General features: G+C 53.9%; 2 protein-coding genes across 3 annotated transcripts; both read right to left on the reverse strand.

Moving 5' to 3' along the window:
• Positions 1–2,153: 2,153 nt before the first annotated feature.
• Vps28 (VPS28 subunit of ESCRT-I) lies at positions 2,154–6,160 on the reverse strand. Its single transcript, XM_028870966.1, has 10 exons — positions 6,065–6,160; positions 5,193–5,261; positions 4,650–4,678; positions 4,504–4,541; positions 4,105–4,194; positions 3,406–3,511; positions 3,188–3,289; positions 2,660–2,713; positions 2,478–2,569; positions 2,154–2,394 (listed from the first exon to the last, which is right to left on the reverse strand). The coding sequence occupies exons 2-10, from the start codon at positions 5,227–5,229 to the stop codon at positions 2,277–2,279; spliced, it is 666 nt and encodes a 221-aa protein (XP_028726799.1). The 5' UTR covers positions 5,230–5,261; positions 6,065–6,160; the 3' UTR covers positions 2,154–2,276.
• A 150-nt stretch (positions 6,161–6,310) lies between these two features.
• Positions 6,311–20,925, reverse strand: Tonsl (tonsoku like, DNA repair protein). 2 transcript variants are annotated; one of them, XM_028870968.2, is made up of 26 exons: positions 20,839–20,925; positions 20,658–20,753; positions 20,427–20,569; positions 19,765–19,948; positions 19,409–19,538; positions 18,978–19,149; positions 18,787–18,901; positions 18,138–18,283; positions 17,893–18,045; positions 17,511–17,636; positions 17,053–17,251; positions 15,607–15,674; positions 15,427–15,516; positions 14,887–14,959; positions 14,627–14,790; positions 14,427–14,550; positions 13,602–14,344; positions 13,431–13,507; positions 12,918–13,068; positions 12,748–12,826; positions 11,996–12,297; positions 11,625–11,796; positions 10,687–10,862; positions 10,071–10,144; positions 9,490–9,623; positions 6,311–6,557 (listed from the first exon to the last, which is right to left on the reverse strand). In XM_028870968.2, the coding sequence occupies exons 1-26, from the start codon at positions 20,861–20,863 to the stop codon at positions 6,376–6,378; spliced, it is 4,098 nt and encodes a 1,365-aa protein (XP_028726801.1). In that variant the 5' UTR covers positions 20,864–20,925; the 3' UTR covers positions 6,311–6,375. The 2 variants fall into 2 exon arrangements, with proteins under 2 accessions (XP_028726801.1, XP_028726800.1); XM_028870967.2 differs by having other exon boundaries at positions 12,918–13,071.
• Between the last annotated feature and the right edge of the window lie 1,090 nt (positions 20,926–22,015).

Raw genomic sequence — 22,015 nt, forward strand, 5'->3', positions numbered from 1 at the left:
TGCTTGCCACCAAGCCTGATGAACTGAATTCTACCCTTAGGACCTCACATGATTCAAGGAGAAATCCAACTCCTGAAAGTTGTCCCCTCACTTCTATTGTATGCCATAGCAATTGCTCCCCGCAGGCAAATAAACAGCAAATGGGAGCCTTACTACATGCAAAGGTTCAGCTTGGGGAGATGAAATTGTAGAGATGACCATCGTGTGGATGGGCTTAATGCCACTAACTGTGATCAAAATGATTATAATGGCAACTTCTATGTTTTACCACAGTAAGAATTAAAATAGAGCAAAACAATTCTACTTGGTTATCAATTCCTTGTGATTATTGCAAGCCTTAATTCAGCAGCTACATATAATATAAAAAGAAGTGAAGACCAGGCTTCATGGCATACATCCCTAATGCCAGCACTGGGGAGGCAGAGGCAGGCAGATCTCTTTGAGTTAGAGGCTAGCCTGGTCTACCCAAGTTTCAGGCCAGCCAGAGCTACATAGTGAGATCCTGTCTCAGAAAACAATGAAAGTAGCCTGCATTTAATCCCAGCACTGGGACTGGGAAGGCAGAGGCAGGCGGATCTGAGTTCCAGGTCAGCCAGGCCTACACAGAGAAACCCTGTTTTGGAAGAAAAAAAAAAAAAAAACTAAGAAAACAGCAAAAGCGAGGTGGGTCAGAGCAGGCCTGATGTGGGCTTGGTGGCATACACCTGTTTCTCCAGCACCAGGAATCCAGAAGGCAGGAAGGAAACCAGGAAGGCAGACTCAGGATTGTATTTGAGGCCAGTGTGGGCTACATAGGGAGTCCATTTCAAACAAAACAAAACAGAAAGACAAAGAGGGGTTGGAGAGATGGCTCAGCAGTTTTAACTCGTGTTCCAGAGGACCTGGGTTCTGAGCACCAACATAGTAGCTTATAACTACCTATAACTAGTTCCAGGGGATCCAGCGCTTTCTCTGGCCTCCATGGCATCAGTCATGCATGTGGGGCATAGACACATATGCAGGCAAAATACTCCTATTTCATAAGATTAAAAACCAAAAACCCAGAGCTATGAATGTAGCTCAGTGGTAAAGCAACGTGCACAGGCCTTGGGTTTAATCCTTAGCACCAAAAATACCATTTGACTAGCCACTGAAGGCAGGTGCTTCAATTAAACCCTGCCATAAGGTTGGTATTGGTGGCAAACACCAGCAATCTCAGAATTGAGGAGGTTGAGGCAAGGGTATAACCTTAAATTCAAGGACAGTCATAGCTACATCATAGCAAAACCATGTCTCACAAAAACCAAAGGCCAGGTGTGGTGGTACACGCCTTTAATCCCAGCACTCAGGAGGTAGAGCCAGGCGGATTTCTGTGAGTTCAAGTCCAGCCTGGTCTACAGAATGAGATCTAGGAAAGGCTCCAAAGCTACACAGAGCCGGGTGGTGGTGGTGCACGCCTTTAGTCCCAGCACTCGGGAGGCAGAGCCAGGTGGATCTCTGTGAGTTCAAGGCCAGGCTGGGCTACCAAGTGAGCTCCAGGAAAGGCGCAAAGCTACGCAGAGAAACCCTGTCTCAAAAAAAAAAAAAAAAAAAAAAAAAGCTACACAGAGAAACCCTGTCTTGAAACTCCCCCCCCCAAAAAAAACAGAAAAACAAACAAACAAAACAAAAAACAAACAAAAACCAACCACCCCAAAGTGAATGGGCTCCTTGTTCTGACAACACAGATGCCACCACAATGAACCTTGGAGGACTACATGTCACATGGCAGGGTCACAGTGCCTAACTCAGCATAGTAGAGCAGAGCTGAGCTGCCTGGGGTCTGGACTGGATTTATGGAGCCTGCAAACTGCCTAGGGCTCTCAGGTGGAAGGCAGTGATGGCAGGCAAGGAGGCAGCCACCAAGGTTGTCAGATTCCAGTCACATCTGGTCCAGTGGAGGGTCTATGCACATCCCACTCTCCGGGCTGTGAGGACTCACCTTGCCGCTATAATTGACCAGCTAGCATCTCCTATGGAGGCAACTCTGTGTGTGGGCTGAGCAACAGGGCCACAATACCTTGTCGGTTTAGGGGCAGTGGCTTCAGGGGCTCTGTACCCCTTGAGGGCAGGGCTCTGTTCCAAGGTCAGGAGGGTAGACAGGAAAAGCAGGGCAGACTCAACGCGACTACCCATGGCAGGAAGGTCAGACAGATCTTTATTGGGGGTAACGACAATATAGACATCTAGGACAGGCGTAGATACTGGGGGGCTGGGGCGGTACATCTCCGTGAGTCTCACTTCTGCCTCAGTCAGGCTCAGGCATGTAGGAAGCGGTTAAAGGCATTGTAAGCTGACTCCAGATCGAAGAGCATCTGGCGGACCTGGGAGTCATCCAGCTCATCAGAGGCCGACATACCACTCAGGGTCTGCAGCCTAGGGAGACAGGCACGAGTGTATATGAGGAGTAGGACTGTAACGTCACCTCGAGGCTCCCCTTGCTCAGGAAAGCCACTCACCATTGGCTGACTGTTTGGCGGCCCTCAAAGTCTGCAGGCAAGTGGCTCATCCGGTGCATGGTCTCCATTAGCTCCCGGAGGTCTGGTTGAATCTACAGATACAAGTGCCAAGCTGAGACCCTACCTACCTTGCTTTCTGTTCCCCTCCACCCAGGCCCAGGTCCCCTGCCCAACTCCTGCACCTCGTCCATGGCGCGGATCTCCAGGCGCAGCTTGTCCATGATTGTAATGAAGAGCTGGGGGGAGCATATGCGTTAGACATCTCCTATTCAGTTGGGGTGCAGAGACCCTTTGCAGCTTATAGGCCCTTATGACAACAAGGGCCGGGTTCCCATCCATTTTCCTCCCCACACCCTGTACTTGGGACTCCTTTCTGTCTGAGAGCTACACCTTTGAAGACCTGCCTGGATTGACCTTTTGGGTCTACAGACATTTGAGAGCAATGTGGGAATCTAGGGTACAGTTCCACACAGCCCCTCAATCCATGGCTCTGCCAGAGTAGGTCCTGTGTTATGTTTCCCTCCACAGCACGGAACTCAGTCAGGTGGAGCTCAGGCTCCATGGATGCTTCTCCCTTCACTCACAGCTGAGGTGATCCCTCCCAGGTTACTGCTTAGCTCCAGAAACTCCACATACACACTCATGGCTGACCCAGGCTGGTAGTCCCTTCCCTAATTCCACGGGGCCCTCCCAGGAGCTGTGGGACACACCGAGACTACGTCTGCGATGCATCGGTTAAGGTTGCCCTTGTCATCCTTGATAGTGATGGGTCGGTCTTCCTTGATCCGCTCCATGGCGAGTGGGCAGTCCAGCTAAGGAGAACAGACATGGGTTTGGGGCATCATCAGGCCTCCAGGAGGCCAGGGTATCATCCTCACGTTCCGCCACACCTTCCCTACAGGATGGAGGGAAGGTTTGGCTCACTCACTCTGAACTTCCGGCAAAACTCGTCAATGGAGCTGATCTCTGAGCCTTGGACCTGTCGAAAGGCAGCTTTGTACTGGACCAGGAGCCTGGAGCATGCTGCAGTGTACCTAGGGAGAGGAGCAGTTGCCGCTGGAGACTGAGACCAGTCTAGCTTGGCTCACTGTGCTCTCCCTCAGCAAGTCTCGATGCAGCAGCTTTCACGGCAGGTTAGGAGGGCCAAAGAGCTCCTGATGGGTCTGTACATGAAGAGAGCTCTGGTCAAGAGCAGGGAGGTATGCCCTGTTACAGGGAATCTGTGTGGGCTGATCGGGAACTCAGCAGAAGAGCCCAGATGTCTACTCTGTTTGCCCTAGACCAAGGTGTCTGACCTCCCTTACCACCGGGCAGCTCCTGGTCCAGTCAACTGGCTTGTTATCTCTGAACAAAGCACCAGCATCCGTGCTGGCTCCCTAGACTGGACAGCGATACCTTAGACTATGCTGTCCCCAGGCTGCAGCTCACCTTCTGAGGTCAGAACCATACTCACCCTTACAGAGTACCCCTGGCTGATATGGCCCTGAAGCTGGTAGCCACCGGGAGCACAGACTGAGCTCCAGACCTACCCTTGTGCTGCCTACTGAACCCACAAGCTTCACAGAAGGGAGAAACATGCTTCTGAGGAGTGGTGGCCATCAACAGCTGAAGCCACAGGCTTGCTCACTCGTTCGGGGTGACGCAGTCCTTGATGTATGCTTTCTCCAGGGCCTGCATCGTCTTCACCACCGCAAACAGCTCTGCCATGTTGTCATACCTGCGACAAAGGCATCCGTCAGGCCACAGCTCCGAGGCAGGGAAGCCTAGGCACCTGGAGCCTAGGGCAGCCAACTGCTGCTCTGCAGCCATGGCACAATTCAGCCCACCTCTCACGCCATCCCTGGTAGATAATCCTCAGGCACCATCTCCCTAGCCCGACCTCATTTCCTCCCCAACCATTGGTGTGGCGGTGGGTTTGGGAGGAGACCGTTGGGCCTGCCACGGAGGCTCAGTGGGCGTGTGTGTGTGTGTGTGTGTGTGTGTGTGTGTGTGTGTGTGTGTGCGACAGCTCAGATATTTGACTTACTTCTCCCGTTCCCGAGCATTCTTGTACAACTTTACTTCCTGTTGGAAAAGTGGGCAAGTCAGTCAGCATCAATAGGTGGTTAGAGAACCAGTGACCGCCACGTGGTCTTTGCAGGGGCCATGGCCAGTTAAGTGTCTAGTACTCACCTCGTACAGCTCCGGCTTGTTCCCAGGGGCTGCAACAGAGCAGGCAGGAGCTGACAGGTGGTCCCAAGATGCCCCCCGGGGTGGTCCCACTTTAGCTACGTCCCTGAGAATGTCTCCCATGTCATGTCCCAAAGAGCTCAGAGGAAGCGACAGAACAGAGGGTTTAGCTTCTCCTCCTACCAGCATTGCCTCCAAGAGGCTGCAAACTGAATGCTGGGGTTAACTCTCCACCCACAACAAGGCGGTCATACTTTGTTGACAGAACCACGATATGGTACAAATATAAAAAGTCTGTCACACACTTCATAACCTAGGGTTGGAGACCCAGAGATGCTCAGGATGCCAGAGGTTCTGGCCACATTGAAGTCCATTATCTTTATTCAGCAGGGTACAGCGAGGCCCTCCGAATTCCACCATAATTCACTCCCCAAGGCCTATGAATATGCGATGGAGGTGGCAGTGTGGTCCTTTCCCAACAGCCCCTCCCCTGCAGCAGGGAAAGCCTGGGCCCCTCCATTTCCTTCCAGCTTAGGCTACACTCACCTCCAATGCCAGGAGTGGCTGGGATCCCGTGAAACATCCTTCAGGCCCTGGCAGCTACAGCACAGAGACCTGGGAAGCAAAGGCAACACTAACTCACAGGGTCCCTTACACCTCAAGAACTGGGCTTTGTGGGCTCAGAGCCTTGTGAATAGCTTTCCTGCTCCCTATAGAAACAACACAGGATGCTATAGGACTGTCATGGGGAAGCCAGGCTTGGAGGATAAAAACAGAGAGAGAAGGTGCCAGAGGAGTCCTGCCTAGAAGTTTGGTTAAGGTCGGGAAGAGCAGCTGATAGAATTGGGGTAGCATCTTGAGCTTGGAGGAAGGATCCGGTGTTGCAACACCTTTCAATGGAAATGATCTTGGAGTGTCTAGGGCTCTGGGAGTGGGAGGAGAGGACGGTTTTACTCTAATTCTGTGGGAGCTACTGGAGGAATGAATAAAGGCAAGCTTGTTGGTTGATGCAGTCTAGAAACGGTGGAAGCAGGGCCCAGGGAAGGTCCTGTCTAACAAGGAAGTTGATGTCAGCGGCTTAGCCAGTTAAAAACCCGCCTCAGGATTTGAAATGGAGCGAAAAGCAAACAAAAAGCTCAATGAAGGCAGGCAAACTGAGATGGGGTGTCCTGATGAGGAGCCTGAGCTACTGAGGTCGCAGGAGCTAGGGACAGCCAGCGGAGTCCCCGAAGAGAGGTGGATACCCTCACAGCCAGGGCAACCTGAGCTATGAGCCAGGAATGCCAGCTGACAGCGCCCACCGCCGATTGAGACACGGACCGCGCGGCAAGGGCCGCTGAGCCCCAAAGGAGACGGGATCGGGACACTGAGCCCAAAGGATTCCCTTGCTGCGGGACCTGGCCATAGCCACTGCGTACCTGGGGCGTTTGCAGTCCCGGAGATGGCGACAGCAGCTCGGCGCTCGCTTTTTCCGCCTGCGCCTGCCGGGAAGCCCGATCGGCAGCTCGGCACTCACTCCTGCCACTTAAGCCTACGCACGGAGCAAGCCCGATCAGTGGGTCGGCGCTCGTCCTCTCTGCCTGAGCCTGCGCTCTGAGGCCGCCGCGGCTGTCTAGCATCTAAGTCTCACGTCGTCCACCCCTTCCCCAGACAGCCACACGAAGGGGACATCAGCTTAATTTATTAAGGTTTTTTTTTTTTTTTGGGGGGGGGGCGAGAAACGACAGTGTTAGAGGCATTTAAAGAAGAGCTTGGGACCTTGGTCCAGTGAGCACGCGCCGGCCGGCAGCCTGTGACACACGGCGTCGCGGTCCCTTGGGCTCAGGTGTCTGCTGCACAGCCGCAGCTCCTGCAGCTGCACGAAGATCTTGTCCCAGAGGTCGGAGTTCAGGGGCCCCTGGATGGAGCAGCCTGGGGAGGTGGAGGGCAGGGAGAGGTAGGTTTAACTTGCAGGCAGGCTTTTCCGCCTCGCACACAGGAGGCGTGGTGCTCAAGATCTACCGCAGCGCCTACATTTTGGCTTGACCCGACAGAAAATGTACTCAACAGGGCTTTGAACACCTGTACATTGTGGGCCCGAGGCTCTCTGGAGGATACTGAATGCCAGGACTTGATCATTAGCCCAGAGATCTCAGCGGGCTTAGGATATCGGGGAGCTGTCTGAAAGGGCACAGGTGCCAGAAACACCAGCGTGTAGGAAGCAGCGGGTAAGGCACAGGACGACCACAGGGGCTCCTCTGTGCTCAGGTTTTCTCAGATTTCAGCTGAGCAAGGCAATGCCTGGCCAGTCTACCTGTACGGGGGAGAATGCCTTGGTGTAGCAAAACAAGCTCCCCTACCAGTACGCAGGGCTTGAGTAATTCCCTCCTGCCAGGAAGGAGGAAAGAGAGAGAGAGCTCTTAGCGGAGCTTGTACCACCCTGGATTCCATCCATCTTCCTACCAACAAGAATGAGGAAATAACTCTCGCTGTAAGTGACCATGGTTTGCAACTCTCCTGACCCAGAAAACCCTACATAATCATGCAAATCAAGAGGTTCACATCTTCCTGTTCATTTTAAGAACACCTGTGAAACTGCCTAGGCCTTCAAGAGTATGCACGCACATGTGAAAAGCCACCGAGTATCTGGAAGACGGCACTTTAAAAAAGCAATGTGGCTTGGGGGTGGCGGCACAAGACTTTAATCCCAGCATTCGGGAGGCAGAGGCAGGTCAATCTCTGTGAGTTCGAGGCCAGCCTGGTCTACAGAGTGAGTTCCAGGAAAGGCGCAAAGCTACACAGAAGCCCTGTCTCGAGAGAAAAAAAAAAAAGCAGCAAGTACTCTTAACCTTTGAGCTCTCTCTCCAGTCCCCCATTCCCATTTATTTTATGCTGTATTTACTCTTGTGTCGTAAATTTTTCTTTCATCTTTTTCTGTGTTATCTTTCTGTCTGTGCAGCCTCCTGGCTAGGAACAGTTTGTTCCTTTTCAGTGAGGATCATGTCATCGAGGCAGGCTCTGCCTCCCAAGTGCTGGGATTAAAGGCGTGCGCCACCACCGCCTGGAGAGTGCTTGCTACCTTTGCAGAGGGTCTCCATTGGGTTCCCTGGCGCCCCATGGTCAATTACATTCATCAGTAACTCCAGTTCCAGGGTTACCAGACGCGCACATGGTGCACATACAGGCAAAACACTCGCACAAATACAAGAAAAATAAGCAAATCTTTTTCTTACTTGTTTTGAGACAGGCGGTGGTGGTGCATGCCTTTAGCTGTCAGCTAGTCTAAATTCTGGGATTAATGGCACAAAGCACTGTGTCTTACACAAAGTAAGTAAATCTTTTTTTTTTTTTTTTTTTTAAGTTTTTAAAAATAAATGCAAACAGGACTGGAGAGATGGCTCAGAGGTTAAGAGCATTGGCTGCTCTTCCAGAGGTCCTGAGTTCAATTCTCAGCAACCACATGGTGGCTCACAACCATCTGTGAGATCCGATGCCCTCTTCTGGCCTGGAGGCATACATGCAGGCAGACCACTGTATACATAATAAATAAATAAATCTTTTTTAAAAATGCAAACAAGCGCTGGAGAGATGGCTCAGGGGTTAAGAGCACTGGCTGCTCTTCCAGAGGTCCTGAGTTCAATTCCCAGCATCCACATGATGGCTCACAACCATCTATAATGAGATCTGGTGCCTTCTTCTGGTGTACAGGTATACTATATACATGGTAAATAAATAAATCTTAAAAAAAAATGCAAACAAAAGTTTTAAAAAGAAATGAAGAAATATACCTATGGAAAAGGCCCTTAATGCTTTTTTTGGTAATTTATGTAACTATTTTATGTGCATTGGTGTAAAGGTGTCAGATCCCTAGGAACTGGAGTTATAGACAGTTGTGAGCTGCCATGTGGGTGCTGGGAAATGAACCAGTGTTCTTAACCATTGAGCCATCTCTCCAGCCCCGGGTCCTTAATGCTTTTTGTTGTTGTTTTGTTTTTCCAAGACAGGTTTTCTCTGTGCAACAGCACTGGCTGTCTCAGAGCTCACTCTGTAGACCAGGCTGTCCTCGAACTCACAGAGATCCACCTACCTCTGCCTCCTGAGTGCTGGGATTAAAGGAGTACACCACGACTGCTTTTATTTTCATTAATTTTTTTTTTTTTTTTTTTAGCCAAGCAGTGGTGGCGCACGCCTTGAATCCCAGCACTCGACAGGCAGAGGCAGGCAAATCTCTGAGTTCGAGGCCAGCCTGGTCTACAGAGTGAGTTCCAGTATAGCCAGGGCTCTGCAGAGAACCCCTGTCTGGAAAAAATCAATGTAAATAAATAATAAATAAACAAACAAACAAATGAAGTCTGTTTGTATGTATACTGGTGTTTTATCTGCATGTACACCTGTGTGCCGTGTGAAATCAGTCTGCCTGCAGAGGCCAGAAGGCAGCTTCAGGTCCCCTGGAACTGGAGTTACAGAGATTGTGAGCTACCATGTGGGCCTGAGAACGGGGGTCCTCTGGAAGAGTGGTCCTTCACTGCCGACCATCTCTCCAGAGTCTCTCTCTCTTTTTTTTGTTTTTTTGAGACAGGGCTTCAGTATGTAGCTCAGGACATGTTTGAGGGAGTCTGCCTTAGCCTCCCTAGTGCTGGGTTACAGGTATGAGCCATACCTGGTTCCTTCCCGCCGTATTCTGAGCAACAGGACAGAGGTAGTCTCACCTTGCCCCCGTCACACCACAAGGTGCCTTTCACCACGACAGTTTCACAGAGCCTGGCTGGTGGCAGTGACTGTCTCTTCCTCTGGCAGGTCCCTGGCAAGCAAGTCCTGCGTGAGGTGAGGCATGGCAGGAGCCGCTGCGGCTTCCAGCTCTTACCTGACAAGCCAAGGAAGCTGAGGCCTTGGGGCCGCTCTTGGAGGGCAGATAAGAGCTCCTCCAGACTGGCACCGCTGACCTCAGGGTTGGCAGACAAGTCCAGAGAGACAAGTGAGGGGCAGCACGGGAGACATCTGGAATAACATGGGAAGCGAAGGGATGAGCTTCCGGGAAATAAAACCGGAGTTTTATTACCAGGGAAGGCTGACCCAGACAAACCCACAGGTCCGCGAGCCAGGCACCACGCCTAGCAGAATCTGCTCCAGCTTGTGCAGGTACGACCTCAACAGCACCTGTCTGGGGCAAGGCTGCAATGGCCAGCTCTGGACAACTCCTGACACTGCCCTGAAGGAGAGCCGAGGCTCTAGGGGCATGATGGGAGGAGGGGGAAGGGACATTTTACCAAGGAAAACAAAGGGTAGACCAGAGAGAAAAGTTCTCGAACGACAGAGACTTAGGAGGGTTCATATGCCTGCCAGAGCCATCCCTGGAGACACTACCTGACCCGCCTCCCCTGGCCCTGGGTTTTTCCCATCAGGCTCCCTCACAGGACTGTCAGTGGCTGAGGGGTGGTATGTTACCTGCTCAGGTCTCTCACGGCCTTGTCACTCAGGTAGTTTGCAGACAGGGTTAGGTGGGTCAGAGCACAGCCTTCCTGGACATAAGCACAGAGCAGAAGGCCATGCCTAGTGGGCACCGACCTGCCTTCCTCCCGGCAGAGACCCACACCCAAGAAGGCTGTTTGGAGATGGAAAGGGAACACCTCTCTTCTAGGCTATGGGTTATAGATGCTTTGTAAAGATCACAGGGGTGGGCTGGAGAGATGGCTCAGCGGTTAAGAGCACTGGCTGCTCTTCCAGAGGTCCTGAGTTCAATTCCCGGCACCCACATGGCAGCTCATAACTGTAACTCCAGTTCCTGGGAATCTGACACCTTCACACCAATGCAAATAAAGTTAAAATAATTAAAAAAAAAAAAAAAAAAAAAAGGATCACAGGGGCCTGGTGTGTCCCTTGGAACTTGTCTGAAAGAACAACAGCCTGCTCCCAGGAGTCTATGGGTGTTTCCTCCCAACCCTCTAGACCTTTCCGCAGACTGCACACCACTGCATGGTTTGAGCTGTAGGGCCTGGGGTTTGGGGCCTATAATGCACAGAACATTGTGGTCTGGTCTGGCAGTCCCCTCCGTACCTCATACCTTGGTCAAGTATCTGACAACAGGCTCCACAAGACTCGAGTCGCTCTTGCTGGCTGCCACGGAGCTAAGTTCCAGACGCAGGAGGGCACGGGCCGGTAAGCTCTGCAGCACCCTGGCCAGGGCGGGAGCGCCGAGCGCATTGTAAGACAAGGACAAGGCCTTCAGGTGTTCAGCGTCTGCACAGTGCAAGAACATTCGTCAAGCCATGCAGCTGCCCGCTGCCCTGTCCCTACCCTAGAGTTCTGACCCCAGGAGCCCCGTGAGCCCTTTAAAGAAACCGTTACCCCTGAATTTTGTGTGGGGAGATTGAGAAGCAAAGGTTTGTGTCCAGTCTCCTGAACCCAGTTTCCCCCATTTCCCATGTCTGGCTGCGGGGGATGAAGCTCTGGGCCAGGACATCTGTGAATGGAGGTCAGGACAGTGCTCTGACCATGGCCACCTAATCCCAGGCCCCTCCCTCTTCTGGGTGGCCCCAGTTCCCAGCCCTCTGGACTGGGGCAATGTCACTGAATCAGGGGGCTCATGAGGAAATTGCCTCAGGAAAGTAGAAAGCTTAAGCCACAGGTGTAAAGGGACTTTGAGGGCAGACATGGCCTCTCTGAGACTCTATGTGTGGTGTGTGGGGACTGGGATGAGTCCTGAGAACGGCCAAAGCTGGTTAAGAACCAATTTCTGGGGTTGGGGATTTAGCTCAGTGGTAGAGCACTTGCCTAGCAAGCGCAAGGCCCTGGGTTCGGTCCTCAGCTCCAGGAAAAAAAAAAAAAAAGAACCAATTTCTGCTGGAGCCCCAGCTAAACCCACATGTATACCTGGGTGCCAAGAGGAACTAACTGGTCCTTCCCTCAGAAGCCAGGTCCTTGTATCCTGGGGCCCCTCTGCTCAAGGTCCTAATGCTGTCAACACTGGGCTCAGGGACTACACTTAACTGCTCATCTTACCTTGGAAGGCGCTACCCAGAGCAGCCTGGTGGCTCTGGAAGAAGCTGGAGCTGAAGCCACAGGCTTGTAGGCGCAGGGTGCTGAGCATGGGGCAGGCCCGCAGAAGGGAGGCCAGGGCCTGGCCACAGCCATCTCCTAGTGGATTCATGCTTAGGTCCAGTTCCTCCAAGTTCTACAGAAGATATGGGTTGGACACCGAGTTCCCAGATACCCGTGGGCCCACCTCCCCACAGAGTCTGGTACCTATATAAGTCCCACTCAGGGGTCAAGGACTGCCTAGCTCTCCCAGCCGCACCGTATCACCTATGAGTGGCTCAATGCGAATACCAATGCCTTGCAGTTGATGGGCCCTCTGTACCCTGCGTCTTTACCTGTAAAGCAGCTTGGCCCGAGGAGCCTTCAACAAGCTGGCGCAGACCTTCCTGGCCCAAGTGATTGGAAGAGAGATCAAGGAGGACCAGGTTAGGCATGGTGCCCAGGGTAGCCAGCAGCTCAGGAGCACACCCATCGCCCAGTCGGTTCCCAGCAAGGTGCAGCTCCCGGAGCGCTGTGTGTAACTTGAGGGCCCGCAGCAGGGGTGTGAGCTGGGCTTGGCACAAGGCCAGGGAACAGGCACTAAAGGAAGGGCTTGAACTCTGGTGCTCCATGGCCTGCAGTACTTGCTGGTGCTCCCCTGAGAAGAGAGAGAACAGGGTCGCCAGGGGCAGGGCTTGAACCTGCCCTCGAACCCTGCAGGCAAAGCCAGTGGCCCCGGAGGTAATACTGAGGACTGAGCCCATTCCTACAAGCCTTGGATTTAGTGCAAGGAGCCTGCACATAAATCTGGGGGGGCTATGATCTCCCTCAGCCATACTCACACCTTCCAGTCTTGGAAACAAGCTTCCTGGTGACCTCCAGCCCCTCCCTAGGCTTTACCTGTGACTTAGGTGGCTTCAGGAATTCTCATTCCAAGAGCCCACGGTCTTAGAACTGTCTGCTCCTCCTACCCGTCCCCCACATGCGCGCGTGTAACAACAGGTATAATGCTTGGAGGAGAGTTGAGTTTCTCCAGACATGGGTATGTGCAGGGTAGATGGAGAGACTACTTGCCCAGGCCTCCAAATCCGAGGCAGGGCTTGCTCACCTTGCCCCAGGCTCTGGCAGGCTCTGCGGTAGCGGTCAGTTAGCGGGGGAAGGTCCCACGAAGTGACTTCAGCCAGCACCTAGGATGTGTATCTGGTGAGCGGCCCTGGAGAAGCCAGGAACAGGGGTAGCCTGTGCCCACGGCCCTGGCCCTGCTGTAGCCGTCATCACCTCATCGTTGCTCTGCAGCACATCGGGGATGGGGTCCTGTGGAGCCAGCAGTGCTCCATCCTTCCGTAGGGTGAGCCTTGGAAGTAGCCCACAGGTTTGGTAGTAGCGCTGGGCAGCTTGCTCTGCTAGCCAAGCCACAGAGTGGACATCACTGCTACAGAGAAGAATGACATGCTGAGCTCAGAGGCCCTGGGGTCCCTCCTCTGGGGCCTAGGACCTCCAGCTCATTCACCTGGCACTTCCATCCCTCCTCCGGGTAACTAGCCTCTTATCTGGGCAGCCCAGCAGACTACCTGCTCTTCTGGCCATTTCTAAGGCCCACAGAACCTTCCTAGGCTGTGCTGAGGATCCCCGGGGCGCAAAGGAGCAGGGTGCCAACTCAGGAGTCTCTCTCACACCTCCCCTCCTGATACACACACAAGGGTGCTGTGTACCCACCCTACTGCTGAGAGCCCAGGCAGAGCTGCATGGCAGACAGAAGAGTCTGGGAATAGGAGAGGGCAGATGCCTTACCTGTGTGGGACAGGGATGAGGAAAAGGTTATCCTGAATTTGAACTCGAACCCGGATGGGAGGAGGCTGGACCAGAAGCTAGCAGGTAAGGACAGAGGGGAGGGGATGGTCAGAAAACAGTTTTTCTACCCCGACCTGTCTCAAGCTGGAAAGACAATGCTTAGGCACCCACCAAAGGTTGGCCTGCTGCACAATTTTCCCTGTTGGATCCCAAGGTCCTAGGCATGCTGAGGTTCTCTGGAGGAGACTCTGCAGCCAAGCTGCCATCTCCCGCTTTAGTCTGTGCACCCCAACCATCAAGACACGTCAGGCGACTCTGCTTGCCACGATTCCGGCGTCTGACAGGGCATCGCTCGTGGTCTGACCCTGAGGTACTGGGCCTGTTGCTGTGGGTCATAGGTGTATCTAACTCCAGCCATTCCCCAGCCAGGTATTCCTCCTCGGGAATGAGCGCTGCCTTGGGGACAGGGACTTCATCTGAGCTCCGAGGCAGGCTAGGTACCAATCGACGGCTCTGGGCACTACCCACTCCTCGGATGGCTGCTTGGTAGGCAGCCCGGCAAGCACTTGATGTGGCTGTCTCTCTGCTTTTGGACGACGGGTCAGCTGTCTGGGCTTCATCCTGCTGTGCTCTGGTAGAATGTCTCGGTCTTTTCTGAGATGGCCTGCAGGGACCCATGCTGTCCTCGTCCTCTGAGCTGCTACTGCTACTGGTTGGCCTGTGCCTATTCCTTCGAGGTCTGGACCCGGCAGACACAGCTTCTTCCAGAAAGTCCTCAGCAGGGCCTGGAGAGGCCTCTGGAGGTCTAGGGGTACCCCGGGAGGGTTCTGGACAGGGGCTTGAGCGGGGAGAGGTCTCAGGGTCAAAGAGATGGTTACGTGGAATGGTCTGGAGTCCAGGGGAGCCATGGAGGGCTGAAGAAGAGAGAAAAGATCATGAGACAGGACCCCACCTCTAGGGCTAGAGACAAGGAGAGACAGAGGAGGCCCTGCTTACCTTGGCCTGAGGAGGCCATCTGGAGCCTCCTCTCCATGGAGGCCGCCTTCTGTCTTGTCTCAAGGTCAAGGTCCCTGAAGTACAGCTTCACCCACTGCTGCAGTGTCTCCAGGGGGCTGAGGCCCTACGTGGTACTCAGTTGAGCAAGGTAACAAGACTCCATTACAGTCCCTGCTCCCCCTGCCCATGCCCTGGCTCACCTTCCTGGTACGGAGAGTTACGGATGCCCCTCGCTCAATGAGTAGTTCAGCTACCTCAAAGTGGCCACAGGTGAGGGCATCATGCAGCGGGGTGATGCCATCACACCCCTGGCCACCTGGGTCATCCACTGCTGCTCCGTGGTCCAGAAGGAAGCGGACGATCTCTGGGGGCCAAGAACACGTGGACTCAGTTCCCAGTACCATTCCCACTTACCTGCGGACGCACGTGTCCGCCGTGTGCTTGGCCTGACCCTGCTTACCAAGATGGCCATAGTTGCATGCTTCATGTAGAGGTGTCCAGCCGCAGTAGTCTCGGGGATTCAGAGGATGGCCCTAGGATCAAGGAAAGGTGGGTCCTGGCCCTGGTCCCAGCAGAGATGGCTTCATGGTTGGGACCTGTCCCAGAACCCAGAGTGGGCCTCAAAGGTCTACTCCTTTGCATACCTCTCGCTTTCCCTCTTTAGGTATTACCAAAGAAAAAGGGGAGGATGTGCCTGCCCCTCCCAGTGCCTCACTGGCCTCACTATCGTAGTAGACTCCTAGGCCGTGTGCCATCCCGTGCCTTGGTACAGATAATGCCTGACTACAGGCCTTGGGACAGGAGGGAGGATGCCAGAGGTCTCAGCCTGTCAGCCATTCCTATCCTGGCTTGACCAGCTCACTCACGCACAGCAGGGATGCTACATGGGTACTTGGCATCTTGTCTCTCTTAAAACCAAGCAATAAAGGAGATATTGCCTGGGCCCACAGCTCCCTGAGGAAGCCAGGGCTCAACGGTCTCTCTAGTGATTTTGACTCACCTGCCTCACAAGGTCCTGGACGCGGCGCAGTTGGCCTTCGATGCAGGCTCGGTGCAGCAGGGTCTCTCCCATGTCGTTACGCCGGTTCCACTGTAAGAGGGACAGAAGCGTGAGGGGCGGGAGCGCTGCTGGGTACGGTGCCTGCCAGACAACAGGGAGGGTAGGGCACGTCGTCCTCACCTTGTTTACCTTCCGCCGGCCCAGGCAGCCCCGAAGCTCCTCGTCTTCCTCCCTGTCAGCATCGTCCTCTGGAAGAGCAAGTCCGCCGACCCTTAGCCTAGAGCACACTATCTCCCCTGACCTCTAGGGCAGAGAGAGCAGCCAGAAGCTGGAAGGCAGATCTCTGGGGTCTGTGAGCTCTGAAGCCAGGTAAAGCAAAGCGGACTCCCAGCCCAACTCCACCAACAGCCCGCTCATGCATTATTTGTTTGTTTATTGACTTTATGGTTTTTCGAGACAGTGCTACCCTGGGTAGCCCCTGGCTGGCCTCGAACTCACAGAGACCCACCCGCCTCTGCCTCCCGAGTGCTGGGATTAAAGGCGTGCACCACCGCCGCCCCAGCCCACGTCTATCTCACTACACCACACACAGGGGCTGAAGAAAGGGCGTTACCGTTCTGCCCCATCATCAGAGCGACCGTTCACTCAACTCCTGTCTATTATGTGCGGGTCTGAAACCAGACCTGCCCTGCAGATGAGTCTCCATTATAGACTTTCTCTCTGAGGAAGCACCCTTGTCGGGCAGGGTAAGTCACCTGCTTCGGCCTGCTGCCTTGTGTGTTACTGGCCTCTTGGCTTCCCCGTTTCTAGCCATTCTTACCAGATGCACCTCGCTAAGCATCCCTCCTGGCATCCTCTGGCCCTTTTTCTAACTCTTCTCTGCTCACTCTTGTGGTTGTGGCTACCAGCTGAATAACACTCCCTAAAGTTGAAGTACTTTACATGTACCAATCTTCAACCTGACTCATCCTCTTTAAGACATGTCTCAAATACCCAAGTACTGAGGCGCTGGACCTGTAAGTTCACACCTGAAGTCAGGCTTCCCTACAAATCAAATCTACAAACCACTCGGCTGGTTTGTGGATCAGCCCTCAGCTCCATGGCCTCCTTCCTGCTTTGTCCCATATAGCCAAGACACTCTCCTTCCTAGCACTGTACCACCAGACCCCTCGACACACAGGCCTAGAGCTCCAGGAACAGGAGGCAGCGGCTGGATCATTGCCAACACTGCTGGAAAGTCTCATGAGGGAGCACAGCACGGCGCACCAAGCACGGTCTACCACCCATAAGGCCATCCATGACACACCATCTCACAGCCCCTGACACGGGCTTCTCCTAGGACCATCTTCCTAGGCTTTGACCCCAAACAGCCTTTCCTGTCCTGATGCCCACTCTGCCTCTGAGCAGTAATTTCCTCAGAGAGCTTCTGACTACTGTGTCCCATGTTCCATAGAAGCTGCCAGCCTCCTCCATTCACTCCCACAGATGAACTGATTGGCCTCCCTCACTTGGGCAGGCTCCATGGAGGCACATCTCCAGTACACACCAGTCCATCCCAGTCAGCATCTCAGAGCACAGCTGGCAGAAAAGGCAAGTGTAGCACACGGGGCAGCATCTGGCCCTCACCGCTCTCTGAGAGCTCCAGTTCGCTGGTCTCCAGGGCCTCACTGGCTTCTTCTTCCTCCTCCTCTTCCTCTTCTTCTTCCTCCTCCTCTTCCTCTGCACCTTTTGCCATACTCAATTCCTGCAGTTTAATTTCGGTGCCAGGGGCTTCTTGGGGCTGCAGCTTTAGTTGCACGGTATAAAGGTGCTGTAAGATCTGCCTCTGAGGAGCAGAGATGTTCAGTTCAGGAACAAGCAGGACCACAGAGAGCAATGAATGCAAGGAAAGACAGGCTTGAGGCAGGAGGATTCTAAGTTCAAGGCCAGCTTGAGCATCTTTGTGAGACCGTCTCGAAATGAAAATACAAAAAGAGCTGGGGATATACAGATCACCAGCAAGGTCCTACGTTCAAAAGCCAGAAAAAGAGAAAAAAAGCTGGACTTATTTTGGGATCCAGTGGTGGTGGGGTGGGCCCTTATACCTGCAGCTGGAACCGCTGGGCCTGCTGGGCACAGCTAAAAGCCTTCTGGAAGCATGGTGCTAGCAGTTCATATGTGTCCCCAGCTTCCTCACGTGACAGTGCAATATTGAACCAAGTCTTAGCTTCCTGGAGCAGAGAAAGAAAGGCAAGGTTGGTGGCTGCCTGGCCTACGCAGCTGGCCAGCCCTAAGCTGGCTCCCCTTCGCTGGTCACACGAAACTGGAAGACGTGCTTTGTTCCTGTCCTGGCTCCAACGGGCAGCCCATGACAGTCCTTGGAAGGAACAGCCTTTCCAAGGGAAGCATCCGCTCACACCCACCACTGGAGAATGGTGGGCTCAAGGCAGAGCCACAGAAATACACCCGGGGACAAGGGCATGTCACCTCCAGGGCGTTGCCCTTGCGTAGCCTCAGCTCCTCTTCATAGTGGTGCACTGCCTTGCGGTGATCCTTCATGTCTCCCAGTGTGGTGGCCAGGGATACATGGATGACAGCCAGCTCGACATCTGGCCTCTTCAGCAGCTCAGCAAAGTGCAACTAGGAGGCCAGCAGTCACAGTAAGGCTCAGAACCATGTTATATATATTGTTGGCACTTCCCTCCCATCCCATGAGGGGGCGTGGCGCTCACCTGCTTCTGGTAAGCCTCTAATGCCTTTGGAAAGTCACCCGCCTTGGAGAAAAGGTCCCCCAGTTGTTCACAGATAGCCATGGCACGTTGAGGATCCCTGCCCTCGGCCTCTTCCAGCTGCTGCTGCAGCTGGATCACGGCCAATACTGATGGAAAAAGTCTTGTGTGAGGGGGTAACACAGCACAGGGCCCCAACCACAGCCTACCACCCAACAGCCATACTCCCTTAGGCAGGGAGCCTGGGAGCCGGGGCAAGTGCCTCCATGTGACTATTGGGGAGTGGGGGAACTGACTGACCACTTGGGACTTGTGAAGGTTAGAAGAGCAAGTACGCTTAACAGCCTAGAGCAGTGCTTGGTTTGAAGATCTGAACATACTGGCCACCACTGCCAGTTTCTGGGCTACAGCATGCCATCTCTGTGCCCATTTGCTAATGTTGCTTTGTGACAAAGCCACAGTCAGCTTCCCACACACCTTCTAGTGCCCAAGACACGCTGTGCAGTAGGCTTGGACAAAAGCAAGGGTCTTCAATTGGCAGAAGTCTAGAGGCCCATGTTCAAGTAGCCACTTTCCCCAAGAACATCTGCTGGGAGAACAGAGCCCTTTTCCCACCCCTGGGGCTCAGTTCCAGGCCTCCATGCAGCCTCACCATACTTGAGACTCTGACAGACAGCCGCTCTCTGGACAGGCTTCTGGGAGCCCAACCTATAGGCCTTCTTCAGGGATCGTTTGGCAGCCAGGAAGTCCCCCAGATCTTGGAGAACCTGGGAAGAGAAAAAAAAGTGAGACCCATAGACTCCCTCAGGCCCAAGCCGAAGCAGGTGAAAACAGGGGAGATACCTGGGACACCACCATGCAGCATTCACTCTCCATGAACCTCATCTTCATAGCACGCGCACACTCCCGGGCTCCCTCCAGGCAGCGCATGGCCTGAGAATGCTGCCCTCCACGCCAGTGGATGGCACCCAGGTTGTATCGGGCCCGGAACAGATCTTCATAGAGATGGTTCTGCCTGTGGAGGATGGGGTGACAGGAGCTCAGCTTTGGAACAGTGGACACAAATACCTAGGATGCTACTGATGCTCAGCTAGTTATGGCTATTAACACCACCTAGGCCACAGCCTGACTATGCTGTGGTTTCAGGCCTAAACCTGCTTCCCTCAGCCTGCAGCATAGATGTGAATGGGACAGGAACAACTTAGACAAGCTGTCCTCTTGGAAGGATCCCAGGGGACCACTTGTTCCCTCTTGGGACGGGGATGGTGCCTCACTCAGCAAGGAAGATGCTCTTCTTGAAGTAGTCGTTGCACAGGGCTGTCTGCTGCAGACTTTCAAAGGTGAGGCCCAGGTTGAGGTAGAGCCGAGTCCTCATCTCGCTCAGTTCACGCTGGGTCAGTATCCCTGGAAGAGAACAGCTCTGGAAACTCAGCTGCCTCCTCTGGATAGGGGGTTCTCAGGTATCCCCATTCTTTCCCCCAGCTTGTACTGAGGGAACCAATAGTCTGCTGCAGACAGTATACTACACGGAAATAACAGATCCCTGATGAGTTCAAGTTGGTAATCAACACAGACCTTGGGAGGGCCCAGGAAGCAGGATATGGGAAGAGTCCGGGGAAAGGGCACCTACCCTCTAGTTTCTCATCCACAATAGCTAAGCTCTTCTCAAAGGCAGCCTGGGCCTGCAGTAAGGCATCTCTTGACTGGCAGTGATCATACACATCTAGATGGGTGCGGCCAATGGTGGCCCAGGCTCTCTGCAGCTCCGTGTGGTTGGAAAGGGAACCAGCCAGATCCAGATAGAGATGCTGGTGCTAGGGTGGGCGAAAGCAGCTTTTGAAATGATCCCACTTCTAGCAAACCCAGAGGTCTGACCCCAGGGGAAGCTACCCTTGTACAAGAGAACCTTCTGTTTCCCAGATTTCGACAGAGTTGCCGATGCACACACATATCGTGGTATCTTTTCTGTGCCAAGGACTGTCTATGGTGATAGCTGCTCTGCCTGTAGCCAGCCAGGGCTGTCAGGCCAGACCACTAAGGGCTGCCTGAAGTGTTGCTCCCAACAGCAGTGGGGCCTGAGTCTCCCTCTTTCCACAGAGCAAAAGCCATAGTTCCCTAGTAGTTCCGGTTGTCACATCCATGCCCCCAATCCCCTACCAAGAGCCACCAGGCAAAGCACCCGGAGCAGGCATAAGGGTGTGGCTGACTGCCATGTCAGCTATTGTGGGATTCTTATTTGCACACTGACCCTCTCTCCGCAACAAGGAGAGCCCAGACGTGCAGGCCCTGTACCTTCAGAGCCGCCGAGTAATTCTCCATCTCGGCCAGCCGTTCTCCGATCTTGCGGTGGGCCACTGCGCAGCCCAGGGTGTCCTGGACGCTCTCAAGCAGATGTAGCTCCTGCTGGTGCTCCTCCAAAGCTTCCGTGAAGCGGCCTGCCGGAAGAGGGGAATGGAGTGCCCAAGGTGCGACAGCACCCAACCCGTCCCCAGCCGCCAGTCCGCCCTCACCGCTCCGGCTCACCGTGGCCAGCCAGCAGCTCCCCCAGCTGGTGGCAGTAGACCGCCTCCTCGCGCAGCTGCCCATTCCTCTGGGCCCTGGCTTTGGCTTTGCTCAGCTCTGCCGGGAGGAAGGGAGAATCAGGGCTGACCCGAGAACCGATCCGCGCCCTGCGCTCCCGACACGCACGCCCCAAAGTACTCACGGCGAAGCTCCTGCTCCAGAGTCATAGTTACCCAGCCACTACCGCCGGGAAAATCGAGACTTCCCGCGCTTCACTGGGACCACGCCCATTTACCTCGCCCCACCCCCAACGCGCAGGCCCCACCCAGTCTTCTGAACGTATGCCTAACTCCGCCCCTTCGGTGATAGACGTGCAGCAGCGCTTGATGGGACCGGTAGTTCTACCCGAGGCCTCCTGGGAGCTGTAGTCCGACTGGCTCAAGCAAGGTGCCATCAGGGCGCGGAATTTGTGTAGGGTTTTCTGGCGGCAGGCAGTGTTGGCACCCAGGTAGGCGGTGTCCTTATTTAGAGACCCCCTTCGGGTGGGTTCCCAGGACTACAGCCAACCTGTGAACGGCAGGACCCTGCGGTCCTGGAGTCTACCTACCTTTTTTTTTTTTTTTTTTTTAATATTTATTTTGTGTGCATTGGTGTGAAGGTGTCAGATTCCCCCAGAACTGGAGTTACAGACAGTTGTGAGCTGCCATGCGGGTGCTGGGAATTGAACCCGGGTCCTCTGCAAGAGCAGTCAGTGCTCTTAACTGCTGAGCCCCCTCCCTCTTCCCCTCCCCCCTCTCTCCTCTGTCTCTGTCTTTCTCTGTCTCTCTGTCTGCTCTCTGTCTGTCTCTCTGTCTCTGTCTCTGTCTCTAAGATTTATTAGCTGGAGCCGGGCAGCGGTGCCTTTAATCCCAGCATTCAGGAGGCATAAGCAGGTGGATCTCTGAGTTCGAGGCCAACCTGGTCTATGGAGTGAATTCCAGGACAGCCAGGGCTACACAGGGAAACCTCGTCTTGAAAAGAACAAGAAGAGATTTATTTTCTGTATGTGTTTTACTTACATGTATGATGTGCACTTCCAAGTGTGCTGGGTGCCAGCAGAAGCATGAAGAAGGCGTCTGATCGCTTGGGACAGTGGCTTGGACAGAGTTACAGTGGCTTGCAAGTCACCATGTAGGTGCTAGGAACCGAACTTCTACAAGAGAAGTACATGCTCTTAAACTAACTAGCCAGCTTTCCAACCTGCCTTTTTACTACAGTTATTCTGTGATGCTACTCCCACTTTCTCTAGAAATTAAAGCATACACCACCTATTTATAATTGTAAAAAAAAATTTTTTTTAAGGACAGGTGCTTACTATGTAGTCCTGGCTGGACTCTGAG

This window comes from Peromyscus leucopus, chromosome 20 (assembly GCF_004664715.2).
Source record: "Peromyscus leucopus breed LL Stock chromosome 20, UCI_PerLeu_2.1, whole genome shotgun sequence".
NCBI lineage: Eukaryota > Metazoa > Chordata > Mammalia > Rodentia > Cricetidae > Peromyscus > Peromyscus leucopus.